Source organism: Equus caballus, chromosome 19 (genome assembly GCF_041296265.1).
Source record: "Equus caballus isolate H_3958 breed thoroughbred chromosome 19, TB-T2T, whole genome shotgun sequence".
NCBI classification, from domain to species: domain Eukaryota; kingdom Metazoa; phylum Chordata; class Mammalia; order Perissodactyla; family Equidae; genus Equus; species Equus caballus.
Genome location: NC_091702.1, coordinates 31,462,428 through 31,479,612, shown reverse-complemented (window position 1 = coordinate 31,479,612; position 17,185 = coordinate 31,462,428). Strand labels below are relative to the sequence as shown.

The 17,185-nt window shown below is 34.4% G+C and overlaps 1 protein-coding gene across 19 annotated transcripts in view; it reads right to left on the bottom strand.

Moving 5' to 3' along the window:
* Nucleotides 1–17,185, bottom strand: part of ATP11B (ATPase phospholipid transporting 11B (putative)) — a 110,881-nt gene that overhangs the window by 48,339 nt on the left and 45,357 nt on the right. For all 19 annotated transcript variants that reach the window (XR_011429068.1, XR_011429067.1, XR_011429070.1 and 16 more), the window contains 10 exons: nucleotides 16,856–16,937; nucleotides 15,721–15,871; nucleotides 14,635–14,832; nucleotides 8,436–8,678; nucleotides 7,669–7,844; nucleotides 7,165–7,233; nucleotides 5,722–5,795; nucleotides 5,545–5,648; nucleotides 2,841–3,022; nucleotides 1,113–1,316 (listed from right to left, as the gene is read on the bottom strand). Coding sequence is in view for 11 of the 19 variants with exons in the window: in XM_070243312.1 (XP_070099413.1) it covers nucleotides 1,113–1,316; nucleotides 2,841–3,022; nucleotides 5,545–5,648; nucleotides 5,722–5,795; nucleotides 7,165–7,233; nucleotides 7,669–7,844; nucleotides 8,436–8,678; nucleotides 14,635–14,832; nucleotides 15,721–15,871; nucleotides 16,856–16,937 (1,483 nt within the window). In the remaining 8 variants the exon portion in view is untranslated. The remainder of the gene's footprint in view (nucleotides 1–1,112; nucleotides 1,317–2,840; nucleotides 3,023–5,544; nucleotides 5,649–5,721; nucleotides 5,796–7,164; nucleotides 7,234–7,668; nucleotides 7,845–8,435; nucleotides 8,679–14,634; nucleotides 14,833–15,720; nucleotides 15,872–16,855; nucleotides 16,938–17,185) is intronic.

The following is a 17,185-nucleotide window of genomic DNA, read 5'->3' as shown; positions in this document are numbered from 1 at the left end:
TAAATAAAGTTGATCTGCCTATAAACAATTGATTTAAAAAAAGAGAATGGATTTAGAGTACAAATACTTAAGAAATTATCTTTGAACAGTAAAACACAAATTTCCCAATTTGGTCATGTGAACTAGATCAGCGGCTGGCAAATGTTTTCTGTAAAGGGCCAAGAAGTAAATATTTCAATTTTAGGTTTTGTGGGCCAAGAGGCTAAATTGAGGATATTATGCAGGTACTTACACACAAAAGAGGAAATAAATTTTGACAAAATTTTTACTGACACAGTAAAAAATGTAATAAAAATAATCAAATATAATTTTTTTCATAACAGAAGTCTACTGATGAGAAGAATGGACATTTTTTGGGGGAGAGGAATAACATTTTACTTAACTGGGGTTCAAAGTGAGTGTTCCCTAGCATAAAAATCAATTACAAACGTCCATCTGTTAATGCTGATCTGTAATGAGACTTACATTTTAATACAACAGAACTGTCTGTAATAAGATTTTATATTTCATCTTTGAATATGTCTTTTTAAAGAGGTGGCATATTAAAGTGTCACTGAATAATAAACACAATGCTTTGCTATCTAATTTGATAATAAAATAATCAACACTCCACTGTGCTTGAAAAGTGTAATATTAAAAGCCTGTTTTTCTTTTCTAGTTTGGACATGATGGGTAAATACCAATAATAAAAGTACAGTAAAATACGGCAATATGTGTGGCACTCAAAACACTACCGAGTTATAACTGTGTCTTTGTGATTTGCAGTGTAGGAAGCAGCAGTGAGGAATGATAAAAGTGCTTCTTCTGGTCTCTGTCACAAATAGTACTCAACCGTGCTGTTGTAGTGCAAAAGCCTTCACTGATAATATGTAAATGAATGTATGTGAATGTGTTCCAATAAACCTTTATTTACAGACACCAAAATTTGAATTTCATACAATTTTCACAATGCAAAATACTATTCCTCTTTGGATTCCTTTTCATCTATCAAAAAACGTAAAAACTATTTTGAGCTCATGGGCTGTAAAAAACAGGCAGTGGGCCATTTGTGGCCAGTGAGCCATAGTTTGCTTGACCCCTGAACTCTGCGATCCAGATAATTATATTCTTACCTTCTGGCAAGCTGCCTCAATTGTTCAGCACAATCGCTGTCTGATTTCTGGTTTGTAAGTTCGAGAATGTTCATGGTTCTGTGAAAATGTCCACATGATAAACTCACACTAACAGCTGTTTCATGTTTATCTCCAGTAAGCACCCATACTTTGATACCAGCCATTCTCAACGCTTCAATAGTTTCTCGAACTTTATCTTGTAGTCTGAAAATTACAAAAAAAACAGAATTAGAAGTAGAGAATAATTTTTTGACTCTATTTTAAGTATAAACCACATAGTATAAGTAAGGTAAATTCTGGGCTCCTTGATCTAGAAATGTTACAATAGAGTAATACAACTGATATTTTTTCCCATTAGGGAAGAAACAGGAATAACCAAATTAGCGATCATTTGATTGAAATAAAATCTACAGCTTCCTATTTTAAGAGTATATCTTTGGGGCCAGCCCAGTGGCACAGTGGTTAAGTTCACACATTGTGCTTCGGTGGCCCAGGGTTTGCTGGTTCGGATCCTGGATGCGGACCTATAAGCCGCTTGTCAAGCCATGCTGTCACAGGCGTCCCACATATAAAGTAGAGGAAGATGGGCATGCATTTTAGCTCAGGGCCAGTCTTCCTCAGCAAAAAAAGAGAGGTAGATTGGTGACAGATGTTAGCTCAGGGCTAATCTTCCTCAAAAAAAAAGTTAACAACAACAACAACAAAAAAGAGTACATCTTCAAAGTTGATTTTTATAGAACCAAACTAAGTATATGGTCTTCATAAAGTCCTATTTTGTTACAGTCTTAAATTTCAAATTAGAAGATTTTCCTCTTTTTTTGATATGAAAATCTCATATCAGTAGTTTAATAATCAGACTGTGGACAATAAAGGACTACATAGCCTCAGGTGAATCTCAGAAATCTCATGAGGACAACTCAACAGTAAATGAAAACCTAAATTAAAAAAAAAATGCAATCACCCTTAGATCTAGGGGGTAGAGGAAAATATAACAACAGGCTTAATTTGTAGAATTCAATTTAATTCAAGAAACTGTTAAACATACATTGAGATACATGCTGGGGAACAAAGACAAAGAATAAATGGACCTCAAGGAATTCACAAGCTAACAGAGAAAGTCTTTAAATAATTATAATATACTGCCACAAGGACAACATTGAACTACCTACAAAACATGGAGACTTCACAAAGAAGAGAATTTTTAATCCTGTTAGAGGTCAGAAAAGGTCTTACTGGAGTGGGGGTAATATCTGAGCTACACTTTATGAATAGGTATTCACAAATGAAAAAGAGAAGAATGGTCCAGGCAGAAGGTACAAGGAACAAAGGCACAGAATAGAATAGCTTTAACTATAGCTGTTGTTGAGAGGAGAACTACAGACAGTTTGGTACTGTTGCAGCATAAAGTGGAAGGGGGCTGTGGTGGGAGGTGAGTCTGGAGAAGTAAGCAGATGCTTCAAGTCACTGTGTGGCACCTGTGAAGTATTCTAAAAATTTGAGCCTATAGGTAAAACCACAGATAGCTGGATTCTTTCATCTATTTCAGATATCTGACTAGAACAAAAATTCCATATACTAAGCGGGAAAAATTAAGGCTTGAACTGTCTATTTTGATTTTAAATACATTATAGGATGTTAATAAATGGAATTTACGTCATAAATTAGAAACACTTGGCTGTAAAAATCTTACAAGAGAAAAATGATACTGCCTATTTATCTGATACTTACCTGTCTTCTACTGCTGTAGCTCCAAGTAATATCAGGTCTTTCTCTATGAACTGGAAGACATGTGCCAATTTCTCTTCCCGTTGTTGCAAGGCAGTCCTGGCTTCAAAGAGGCGTCTGTCTATTTCCTCATACTCTTTAGATGTCAACTGTCTATAGGCCATACACAGAGTTCTTAGCCCTTTCTAAAACAGAAAAATTAAAGACAAAAATTGAACGAAAAAAACTACTGGGGAATCAAGAAGTCACTGAAATAAACTGAGGACCCCATTACCAAAAATCTATTTACAAATAACTTAAAAAGTACTATCATTTAGCGATAGGAAGTAAATGAAATGTCACAAAGCCCTAATGATCTGAGTTATGGGACACATATTATCACAGGTCTTTCAATTTCTGATGAGTTATTAAAAAGTTGCTCAAAATAATTAAGGTCACTAAATTGTAGAATATTAGAGCCTGGTCAGGATCATAAAGATTACCTTATCTGTGTGTGGTTTTAAAACTGTTTTACCTAGAAAGCCAGGAAGTTCTATAATGATACGTTTAGGATTGTCAAGAGAGAGGCAGCGCCAGGTTCTACTCTCCTGTTTTTAACCACTATGAATCCAATTTTATTTACTTCAACAGAATTTTTTTTAACCAAAGGGGACCAGAATTTCCTGAGGGTTCATGGTATGACAAATTCGCAATTCAAATAAAGAAGTCTGTAAGGTGGCCATTATTAAACAAACAATTCTTTCTAGAGTCAATGAATGAATGATTTTAAACTGTATCACTGGGGCCGGCCTGCGACCGAGTGGTTAAGTTTGCGGCCTCTGCTTCCGCACCCCAGGGTTTCGCCAGTTGAGATCCTGGATGCAGACATGGCACCGCTCATCAGGCCATGCTGAGGCGGCGTCCCACATAGCACAACCAGAGGCGCTCACAACTAGAATATACAACTATGTACTCAGAGACTTTGGGGAGAAGAAGAAAAAAAAAGAAGATTGACAACAGATGTTAGCTCAGGGGCCAACTTCAAAAAAAAAATTAATAAATTGTATCATTATATCTTCACTGGTGAATTGGAATTACACAAAATTTAGGAGTATATATATTTGATTATCTGATTTTACTGGCTTCAAATTTTCTTATGGTGTTAATATTTGAAGTTGGCATCTAAATCTAAAAGCTTATAAAAAAGTTCCTTTTCTTGCTATATATTTTCCTCAGAAAAACTCAAAACAAATGTTCTAACAACAGAACTTGGAAAGGGTAGATTTCAAAATACTATAAGACACTATTTAGTAGATTTCTAAATATTTGCATTCATTGATTTATAAATGACCCACACCTATAACTGTTTCTCTTAAATAAAAGTTAAAAGACCATGAGAGTTATTAATATATAAAATTAATTAATTTGTTCTACAACAAAAATTTATTGAGTGTCAACTATGTGCCAGCATTGTTCTGGATATTAAAATGATAGCAAGGTAGAACAATGTCTTTGTTCTCATGGATGTTACATGTTACAGTGTGGTAGATGAACTAGATCATAAACAATTAGAAAACAAAAAATGGCAGAAAAGAAATGATAAGTAAAGGAGGCAGGTGAGTAGAGATGAGTATGGAGCATACATTTACAGAAATGCAGAAGTGAGAGATGATGAGGTCCTAAGAGCGACAGAGAGCTGCTGAATAATCTTCCTGTTCACACGAATTGTAGCACTTTGTTTTTATAAGACTCCCCCACATTCTTTTATTAAGAAGACATAATTCACAGACCATAAAATTCACTCCTTAAATTCAGTGGTTTTTAGTGTATTCACACAGTTGTGCGGTCATTACTACTATGTAATTCCAGAATATTTTCATCATCTCCAAAAGGAATACCATAGCCATTGACAGACACTTCCCTTTCCTCGCTTCCTCCAGCCCCTGGCAACCACTAATCTGCTTTCTGTCTCTATGAATTTGCTTATTCTGGATATTTCATATAAATGGGATATGTGGCCTTTTTGTGACTCTTCTTTCACTCAGCACAATCTTTTCAAGGTTCATCCATGTTGCAGCATGTATCAGTACTTCATTCCTTTTAATGGCCAAACAACATTCTATTACATGAATATGATACATTGTTTAATCCATTCATCAACTGATGGACATTTGGGTGTCTCCATTTTGTGGCTATTAGGAATAATGCTGCTAAGAACATCTGTGTACAAGGTTTGGTGTGGACCTATGTTTTCGATTCTCTTTGTACACCTAGGAGTGGAATTGCTGGATTACATAGTAACTTTATATTACTCTATGCCCTACAAGGAAGTGTCAAACTATTTTCTTAAGTGGCTCTATCATTTACAGTCCCACCAGAAATGTATGAAGGTTCGTTTCTCCATATCCTTGGGATTGCCTTATATATTTTTAGTAAACCTTCCTTCGTAATATAGTAATTTGAATGGTCCATACAGCCATAAGTGCCCTGACTGTAACAGGTTCAAAGAGAAAGCTCGCAATTTAGCAGGTTAAAAGTAAAATTTTAACCAAAGAATGTGGAACCAACACATAATGTAACAGAACTGCAGAATTTCTATAATTTTTGATAAACTACCAATGCAAAAGTAAAACCCAAATCTTTCACACATATATATACGTGTGTGTGTGTGTGTGTATATATATATCTTTCTTTTAGAGTTTTTTAAATCACAGAAATTTGTACTCACCAAAGCAAATTCATCTACATGAATTCTGGTTTTTTCTATTTCTCCACCTATACATTTAGGGAGAATTGATGACTCAGCTCCTTTAGCAAATAAAAACTTCTCACCTAAAAATAAAAATGAATCATTAAGCTTTTAATATTAAATAAATAAAAATTCATGAAAGTTTAGATTGGTTACCTGAAGGTGCCTGAACAATAACACTCATTCTCCTACGATCCGAATCAAATTCCAGAACATGAAGTAGTTTGTACCTAAGGAAAAAAAAAATAAGACAAAAACTTTACTTTTTTTAATACTATTGTGCATATTGTAAAGAATAACTATAAAAGATAAAACGGTTAATTTAGAAAAAGAAATTAATCTCAACTACATTTTCAAGATGATGGGTTGTGAATCATTAATAACTCAGAAGATAGAAAAAGAAGGAACTGATATTTATCGAGCACTTAGCAAATGTCATGTACTTTACATACCTTATGTCATTTAATATGCATGAGAACCAAAGGAGGTAGGTTTTATCTCATTTTACAGAAGAAGACTATTAAACTCAGAAAGATTAAGTAATTTGTCTCAAGTTAAATAAGCTTGTGAGTGGCAGAGGAAGGACTGGAATCCCAGATCTGCCTAGCTCCATGTTTTTCTCACTAAAAAAGGTGACTGATTCTCAATTCTTTTTTCTGCCAAAACACACCTGAGAAATACAACACACTCAAATTAGTAACAGGGCTCATTAGAGCAGTGATTCTGAACCTGGGGCAGGGCATGTGTGTACAGATGGGGGAAGAAAAGCTTCTCCAGGGAGCTGTAAAAGAATTTGTGTGGATGAGTCAAGTGTGGCTTGAAAAATCTTCTGGATGAATGTATACAATGATGTACATACAGAATGCTTTGCACATCTCAAAGAAAAACCCTGAGTGAAATGATGGTTTATAAGTTGATTAAATGAGCACATCTCAAAGAAAAACCCTGAGTGAAATGACGGTTTATAAGTTGATTAAATGAGCTAGACAAGCTCCCACATGAAAGCGGCCAAAGAATAAGCTCTATGTAGTTTGGAAAACCACAGCTAGAGTTGAGATATGATTGGAATTGATAAACCCATGAAAGGTATGAATATAAGAAGAATGGACCAACTTATCAAACAGTGAAAATACCGGAAATAAGACAGCTGTTCCTTAATGTTTAAAGATGAAATCATAGGAAATATAAGGAAGTTTTTCTTTATTTAGTGAGTAGAAACCTAGGAAAGTCATTACCCCAGGAGTGTATAAAACACATAAGTAAATTCAAGAACCACTAAGCGAAAATACAGGTGAAAGATTCAGAGCAGAATACTGCAACGAGATGCAATGTAATAGTGACATCATTCTAGAGCAGCGGTCAGTAAACTTTTTCTGTAAAGGGCCAGATAGTAAATATTTTAAAGCTTTGTAGGCCATATATGGTTTCTGTCACATGTTCTTTTCTTAAAACGACTCTTTAAAAACGTAATGTAGTTTGCAGGCTGTACAAAATAGGTTGTAGGCCAGATCTGGCCTGTGGGCCACAGTTTACTGATGCCTGTTCTATACTAAATACTTAATATAATATATGAAAAGTTACAATGTAGAAAAAAATTACCGTTCCAGTTTTCCAAGTGTTTTAACTTCCACAGTTTCTTCAGAACTGCCAATAAACACAACGCCAATTCTACGGATTAAAAAGGAAAAGGAAAATTAGATTTAAGGGATAATATTTCATATTTCACAATGTCATTATAACTTAGCTTGCATAAAAACATTTAAAATATAAGTTTAAGACATATTTTAAAATATTTATTTTGAATAGAGTATTATTTTTAAGAACTTGAAGGATCAGAGTAGGGCCAAAACAATACACACACAAGTATTTCTCACAAATTATATTATTCATATTTCATAGTAACCAGATTTTTAAAGATACTTTTTCAAAATGACTCAATGCAAGCTTCACAAACTTCTGACACATTTCAAATTCTCATTTAATTTAAAATGCACTTCTCCTTTATGTGTTTATGAATTTCGTCTGACAATTTAAAGTAATTTTCTAGTGTTTTCACATTTTTATTTAAAAAGCGTTTTTCGGAGGATTTGGAAATTAAACTACCTTGCAGCAGCTTCCACTAGTGCTTTTTCATCTGGTGAAGATGCATAGTACTCTAACTGGGAGGGTGCAAGGTTTGATTGCCAAGGACCATCACCAATGCCATCAGTCTGAACACTGCTAATCTGTACAGTGTGACAGAGACTGACTGCTTTAAAGAAGAGATCATGTTTTTTAATCTGCAGAAACATAATTAATATACACAATAAAAAAAAATCCCCAAATAACATTTAGGAAACCAGAAACAGAATTCTAAAAAATGTCAATAAATACAGTTAATAATTTGGTAACCTAAGATCTAGAACAAGAGTGTTACAATCTTGTATTGCCTGAATAATAATATCTGGTTGCTTCTGACTCCAAAATGTAAAATGTCACATTTGCTTATGACCCTTTAACATACGAGTATCTTTAGAGGAGGCATAACCAAATAGCAAGTAAAGGTGAAAACTCTTTTGTGAAAGAAGAGAGGTTTCAAAAAGAAATAAATTTAAGCTCTGTTTCTCAGCAAAGCCTTCTTTACTTCAAGGCAGTAAGGGCTTTCCTGAACTTAGTCCCATTTAAATACCCAGAAAAATAAGGCAGAAACATATTAAGTGACAAGTTAAACTGGGTTATGACTACAAATTCTCAGTGTTGAATCAAAGGATGTACATTTCATATATATCTTCCTTGCCCCACTAACACTTAAACTTCTCCTACAACCCACCAACTACCAAAGAGAACTATTTCAAACGAAACTCCTATTTATTAATTTAAAAATTACTTACTAGTTCAGTTTCATTTTCAGGACTGCTTCCAAAAGAGGAACTGGTTGTAAAATGGGATAAGTTATTAAGATGGGGTAAACTACTAAGATAAGATAAGTTTCCTTCTGAAGAGTCTGGTGACGGTCCTTCAGATACAAGTCTACCATTGATTTCTTGGTACTTTATGCCATTAATTGAACATTCCCGAAACTGCATCTCATTTTCCGTCAGTGTACCAGTTTTATCTGTAAACACATACTCCACCTACAGAGAGAAAACAAACCTTTGTGTTCACGGTCCTATGTTAAACAGAAAAATCTTGTCCTCTGTCTCCTGAAGTCAAGTTTACCTATGAACTCTGATATACTGATGCTGAGATTCTTATAATCCAAGCACAACTGAATAATTAAAGATGCTATGGAAACAAAACAGGATAACACAAAATATTTTAAATCTACATATACTTTGAAGTTTCTAGCATCTTCAGGTGCATGTTCATCTGTAGAGTGGACTGATAATGTGGTATTAGTATTTCTTTTATATCTCCTGGATAAGGAGTTTTTAACTAGCAAAAAAGATCAAGAATGATCTTTGAGCAAGGGTGGAAGGGATGTTTAATAACCTAGAATGTGAAAGGGAGTAGTCTAGGAGAAATGTTACAGAGCTGAGTACAGGAACACAAAATGATAGCAACACAAGAAGTCAAAAGTGGGAAGTTGTCTAAAATAGACAGGAAATTGAAAACAGGGAAGGAAACAAATTCAGTAAAAAGGAAAAATGATTAAAAGAGAATATTTAAAGAGTAGACAAGACATATAATTTTATTACTCTTTGAGACAAACTCAAGAAAAACCTAAAAGAAGGAAGGTCCACAAAGAGAAGGATGACATAGTGAAGCCCCGACACAACTAGGGTCATGGTGAGGATTTTACTACTGAAATGATGACTGAGAAAGAAGGCATTTAAAAAGGCAGGCAGACATCACAAAAAAAAAACAACAACTAACTTCAGACCAACACCCCCTACGAAAATAGACAAAAACCAAACCCAGAAACATATAAAACGGATTATATACCATAAACATGTAGAATTTATCCCTGAAATGCAAGATTGGATCAACATATACAAATCAATGAAACCCAACATATTAATAAAATGGTACTTGTCTTTTATTCTATTAATAAAATGAACATCTTGATAGATGTAGAAAGAGCATCTAACAAAATCTAAACCCTTTCATGATAAAAACATTTAACAAATTAGGGATAGAAGGGTACTTCCTCAACCTGACAAAATGTATCTACAAAGAACCCATAGCTAGAATCATACTTAACGGAGAAAGACTGAATGCTTCCTGAATCCCTAAGTTCAGGAATAAGACAAAGCTGTCTGCTCTTGCCACTTTTATTCAACACTGTACTGAAGGTTCTAGCTGGGGTAATTAGATAAGAAAAAAATAAAAGGTATTAAGATTGAAAAAGAAGAGATAAAACTATCTCCATCTGTAGATAACATGACCATGTATACAGAAAATCCTAAGGAATCCACTAAAAAACCACTAGAACTAATACGTAAGTTCAGCAAGATTACAGAGTAAAAAGATCAATACACAAAAAAGGGAGGTAAAGTTGGAAAAAAATTGTTTTGACCAAGATAATAAAGATAAGTGAGAGACTGTACTTTAAAGTTCATATTCTTGAGAATATTCAAGAAAAATACAACATCTGAGACACAGGAATTCTGCTATGTAAAGTAATAATAACAAAATCCAATGACTGTGCAGCACTCACTACATTCCAAGCACCGCTAAGTGTTCTAACTCATTTAATCCTCTCAATAACTCCAGGATAGGTACTAATAGTATGTATACTTTAGAGAAGAGAAAACTAAGAGTAAAGTTAAGCAACTTATCCAGTCAAAGAGCTAGCAAATGGTGAAACTAGAAATAAAAGATAAAATACTTTATCTTCGCTATGTTATGCTAAAGGTTGCCCAGTATCTACAGAAAATGTTGAATTCTAATTTCAAGTGACATCTCTTTAGAGAGATGTCACTTACCTATGCAATAAAAAACTTTTAGATCAGGAAGAATAATGAGAATGAGGTATAAAAACATTACTATGATAAATATACGAGAGGTCAAACAGAAATAACACTCCAAAAGTTGATTAGAATAGAGACAGACCTATCAGTCATGGAGGATTCTACAGAATTAAGATTAGATGAAAGGGACGAATAAAATAGATTAACATTGATTTAAAAAAATATAAAATCAACAAGTTTAATTTTTTAATTCTGGTGATAAAGAGATCACTGTACACCTTCATAAGAGTAGTTTCTTGAATAGTGAGGAAATGAAAGGACATAGGAGAGTGTGAAATAAAGTAGACTTCATAAACATAAAAATAGAATAGGAATAGAGGCAATAAACATATATGAAGTACTGGTAGGCTTAAAAGCTAAAAGAGGGGCTGGCCCAGTGGTGTAGTGGCTAAGTTCACGTGCTCTGCTTTGGTGGCCCACGGTTCGCAGGTTCAGATCCTGGGTGTGGATCTGCATGCTGCTCATCAAGCCATGCTGTGGTGGTGTCCCACATAAAAAATAGAGGAAGATTGACACAGATGTCAGCTCAAGGTCAATCTTCCTCACCAAAAAGAAAAAAAAAGTAAAAAGAGAGGCTGAGATGAATTAGAAATTAAAGAAAGTTATCACTTAAAGTTTCTTAAAAAGGGAGCAGATATAGGTATGCATACACAGCGTGAGCTTCTAGAAAAATGATATTCTATCACGAAGGAAAATGGAGGAGGAGAAAATTGGGATAGAAAAGGTGAAAGGAAAGAAAAAATGGAAAAAAATATGTTCAGCAAAGCAGGAAAAACAGGCTATGTTTTTAGGTCTTGAATATGTGATACAAAATTAAGGAAATGTGACATAAATTAATATTTAGCATAAATTATTAAAGCTTCCTAAATGCTACTAAAAATAAATGGATAAACTTCCGGTTAAAACCGGCAGGCTGAACAAATGTAATTCTCTCTGTTCCGCTTGAAATTTCACCAAAATAAGAGTAAAGGAATAAAAAACCCCCAAAGAGAATGGCAGAAGACGCAACATGAGACGGGAGACTTGATGAATTTGGAAGATGAAAAGGAGATGAATGAGCGGTAAGTGACTTAGTAGGACTTAGAATACGAAACCTAAGCACTGGGGGAAATCTTTTCCCAGAAACCGTCAGGAGGCAGATATGCCAGCTACCACTGAATGTGAGAGTACAGGATGAGGCTGAAGGTGGAGGTATTAGGAGCTGTCTGAATCCTGAAATCTCTTCATAACTTGCAAACTTGAGACCGCCCTGCACTCACTGGAGCAACAACTGGAAGGTTTATTCCCTGGAGGTTGAACCGGAGAGAATCTGAACTCTGCGAAAAGCTGAAAACAGGCATGGGGCAGCTTTTGGAAAAGAGATGAGGCAGTGCACTAAAAATAGGAAGATTTCTACTTGACGACTGCAACAATCACAAGCAGCAAAAATACTAATTTCAGTGCTTCTCTCTGGGGAAACTGAGGAAAGACCAATACTGATATTTTGGGATACCCCAAAAAACAGCTGGGCTGCCAGGCTTTTCTAGGGAAAACTTTTAAACTTTTAAAAAACCCTGAAGATTAGCATTCATTTGAGGATCACCCTCTCCTCGAAAGGTAGAGTCTAAAACAAATTACAGTCAGTTCTGCTCTAACATTGTCTTGAAAACACAAATTTATTATAAAGCACTTTATCAATATGTAAGGGAACAATGTGAGCATAATGTGACTTTGCGTTTGGTTATGCACATTTTTGTCTGTCAGAAACACTAAGTGAATGCAGAAAATTGCACCTAAGCTGTGTAGGAATACATGAAATGTACAAAATTCAAACAGTTACTGGTTATCTCAGGTCATCATGTGTGTTATGAGCCACACCCATCCACATCTGGCGTTACAACTTTCCTTCTATTTTCAGATAACCTTTCTTCCAATACTTCACAATAACACTTAAGTTGAAATATTTCTGATACCCACTTCCAAAAGTAAACCTCAGGTCTTTTTCAAGATAAAGTGCCATATTTATTGTAGTATTTATGTATTTCTTAACAATTTAGCAAGTGCTGTTTTTATTGGGTTCCTATCTTTTTATTTTAAATGTGTTACTGACAAAGTTTTAGTTGTACCCCAGTCCTATTTTCCCATAAGCCCTGTGGTTTTTTGTTTTGTGTTTGTTTTTGGTGAGGAAGATTAGCTTTGAGCTAATATCCATTGCCAATCTTCCTCTTTTTTTGCTTGAGGAAGATTAGCTTTGAGCTAATATCTGTGCCAATTTTCCTCCATTTTGTATGTGGGTCACCACCATGACATGGCTTAATGAGTGGTGTAGCTATGCACCGAGATCCGAACCTGTGAACCTGGGCCAGTGAAGCAAAGCGCACTGGACCCAACCAGCATGCCATGGGGCTGGCCCCAGCCCTGTGACTTTTGCTGAGCAATTCTGCATAGCGCAGTGACTTTCAGGAATGCATGTCACATTACAGCAGAACTGACTGTACTGAAAAAGACACTGGGAGCAAACACAGAAAATGCAGGGAGCAGAAGGCTTTAAATAGACTAGAATTAGTCTTCTCAGAGAGGTGAAAGAATAAATTATATTCACAAAACAGGAATAAGATGCAGTCAAAAGAAGACTATTCAGGTATACTGGAATATTAGAAATTAAAAATATTACAAAAGAAATAAAAGAAATCAAAAGGTAAGTGAAAAGATAAAGTTGATGAATTCTCCCAGAAAGATTATAAAAACAAATGAGTAAATGAAAATTGAAAATCAAAGTAAGAGAATTAGAGAATCCAGATAAACACCCTGACATCCAAATAATAAATTTTTAAAAACCCCACAAAACATAAAAAGATGTTATCAAAGAATTAACACAAGAAAAATTCCTAGAACTGAAGGACATGTGTTACCAGATTGAAAGAGCTCAGTGTGTTTCCAGACTGAAAGGGTCACAGAGTACACTGCTCAATGAAAAAAAAAAAGGACTCACAGCAGGATACATCATCATGAGATTTCAGAATTATTGCATAAAGATCCTAAACACTTCCAGAGATTAAACAACAGATCATGCATAAAGAACAGGGAATCAGAACGGCACTGGATTTCTCAACAGCAACATTGGAAGCTAGAAAAAAACAGAGAAATGCTTTTGGAATTGTGAGGAAAATAATTTCCAACCTGGGATGCATTACCCAACTAAATTATTAATCAAGTGTCAAAAAAGAAATAAAGATATTCTCAGATATCGAAAGTCTCAAAATATTTTCCTCTCACGCATCCTTCTTCAGGATGAAAAATTATTATTATTATTATACGTGTTCCACCAAAATGAGAGAATAAGCCACAGGTGGGAAGACATGGGATCCAAGAGACCAGAGATTCAAAACAGGAGAGAGGCAAATCCCAGGGTAATGGTAAAGGGAAGTCCAGGGTGACAGCTTAGAAGCAGGCCCAGAAAGAAGTCCAAATTGAAGCAGGAAGATAAAAGGCTCCAAAAAAACTGCTGCCAAAGAAAAAGAAAAAGAGAGAAATAGAGAGAAAGAGAGGAAAGAAATCCTAGATCACCTGATGTGTTTGCATATGTACACAGATGTTTCATATATTTGTCAGAGACTTGTATGTAGCATATGGAAATTAAGCAAATGAAAAACAGAGCAATTAACTCTAGGAGAAACAAATATATAAAAAAGAAAATGTAATTATAGTATTACAGGGCACATATAAAGAACTAGCAATTAGTGAGCAATACTAAAACAGTCATAATAATGTCAATAAACGAATATATATTAAATCCCAAATTATGATATAACAATATTGGGGGGCTATGGAGAGGTAAAGTGAGTATGCATGTGTCTGGGTATGTGTGTGGAAGTAGTGTGTAAGAGTTATATCTTTACATTCCATAGTAAATAATGTCTAAAATTTAAAAATCAAGAAAGAATATTATATAAAAATATAGTGTTAAATAATGGAAGAAATGGCTTAAGACTTAAAAATGGAAAACAGGAATTAGGTGTGCAGCAAAGTAGGGCTGTCTTTTGGTATGAGCCTCATAATATTTTCTGTTTTATTAGTCTTTGTGTAAGTACTGTTTTGACAAAAACAACAAATTAGAAAAACAAAACATCATTTTTACCTGTCCAAGCTCTTCATTCAGATCAGAAGTATTGACTTGTGCTTTCTGATCTGATTCTTCATGATAGAGATCAAGATCCCAGCCAATAAAAAACGATCCAAGAAATTTCTGCATTTCTACTGTCACGTATAATGAAATTGGAATGATGAAATTGTAGAGTACCAAAAAAGCAAGGAAGTCTGAAATAAATCTCAGAATCTACAAAAAGAAATTTTTTTGATAAGAGAAAATATATGAGAATTTCTTCAGTATTACTGAAGAAAATTATCAGAAAGTTTCATGTCTAAACAGACAATCAACTACACTGAAATTCACTTATTGAACTATCTTATTAACACATTTCCTTTGATTGTTTTGTTGCTCATTAGAATCTTGAACAAAGTGAAAAAAGAAAAGGTTAAATTCAAATTACTTAATTTATTACTTCAATGGCATAGAAGTACCACATTCTAACACACACTCTGTGAAAGGTAAAATAACTAATTGTGAGTGATACTGAAAATATGTTCCTATGATTATCTGTTTTATGGTCTCGAGATTCAAATTTGTCTCCAATATTTGTATTTTTAAAGTGAAATTTGGAGAAGAACTATTTACCAAAATTGCAGGTTAAATTCTCTTGGTAGTCCATATTTAATCAGTTTAAAACTTTATATGACATAATTTGTATTACTACTTCATACCATTAATAGACGGACAGGAAGACTCCTTGAATTACACTGACAGAATTGAAAATAAATCAACCTACTCTTTAATTCACTTATAACATACAGTAAATGGAATAAAAAATTGAACTTGTAGTCCTGAAATGGAATGCCAATGGAAACGATTTAAATTTTTGTGATCTCTTGTAACTATTCAAGTCATGCCATATGGAATATAAGTACTTACACCCTAACATGCTAAAGGCATATAACACTACAAACGTGCTGGCTACTCTTCGTTTGCAGTGTCCTTCTGTCACCTTTCAGTAGTAATTGTTTAAGGAAATCAAAGTAGTCATTCCTATCAGAAGTCAGTACCAAAGCAATAACTGTGCCAAAGAATAAAGTTTCCTTTACAGGAGTCAAGAACACCATAAAATACCTTACTACTATTTCTTTGATGTTCTGTTTTTTGGTTATACCAAGGTTCATCCCATTTTTCTTCAGCTTGCCATGTATATTTCAAGATAGTACTGATGATGGCTTCAGCAATAAGGATTATGAGATAAATGATCAAAAATGTGTTCATTGACCTGAAATGAGAAAAAGAGAATGTAAAACATACCAATTACATGTTATTATATTCATTTGCTTGGAAATTAATACTGGAATTAAATAAGATAGAAAAATATGTAAGATATTATGGTAGCTATTTAAAGGACACAGTCTGTTAAGAAATGATCATTCAATAGAATCTATTTACTAGCCATAAAAGAACCAATACGTAAGATTACAAACCTACTTACTATAGTTAAGTTACTGTTCAAAATGCTTATAGTATATAAACATAAAAATGATTATTTTTGACCTCCTCTTTTTTTTTAAGATATGCTTTTTTTTTTGGTGACAAAGATTGGCCCTGAGCTAACATCTGTTGTCAATCTTCCTCTTTTTTTCTTTCTTTTTTTTTTTCTCCCCAAAGCCCCAGTACAAAGTTGTATATCCTAGCTGTAAGTCCTTCTAGTTCTTCTATGTGGGATGCTGCCACAGCATGGCTTGATGAGCAGTGCCACGTCTGCACCCAGGATCCCAACTGGCGAACCCCAGGCTGCTGAAGTGGAGTGCACGAACTTAACCACTCAGTCACCCAGCCAGTCCCCCAGCCTTGTATTTTGAGATCTTGCTAAACTCACTTATTAGTTCTAATAGTTTTTTTTGTTGAATGCTTATGACTGTCTATGTGAAAAATCATGCGTCCTCAAGTAGGGACAATTTTATGTCTTACTTTCTAATATTTATGCCTTTATTTCTTTGTCTTGCGGAACTGATAAGGCTTCTAGGATAATGTTGAAAAGAAGTGGTGAGATTGGCTATTCTGGATACAAGTCCTTTACAAACTATGTGCTTTGCAAATATTTTCTCATGGTCTGTGGCTTATCTTTTCATCTTTCTAACAATGTCTCTTGAAGTGCAGACATTTTTAATTTTGATGAAGTTTAATTTAACAAAACCAAAATAATATACACATCCATAGTCATATTTATGTGTAAATAAATGGAAATAGACAGTTTTCTTACTTTTCCACTGCAGATCGTTTCTGTGACTTGCTCTTGTAATTTAATGCCATCTTAGTTTCCATTCCAGTGTAGACAGCAACACCTGCAAAAAAAAGTCTTTTTAAAAAATCCTCTAGGATGTTTCACAAGAGAAGTGTACTCACTAGCATGAAAGCATCTAAGAAAATGTATTATCTGACAGTTGTTAGGACTTGGCTTTCCTTTAAGTCTTTTCAGAGTGTTTAAAAGGCTTTCCAAGTCCAGTTTGGGGGAACTGCAATCACTCAAGCTGCTGGATGGAAGGCATGGTGGTTCTGTTCTTCAGTTATAACTGAGACAGCTGAATGAAAC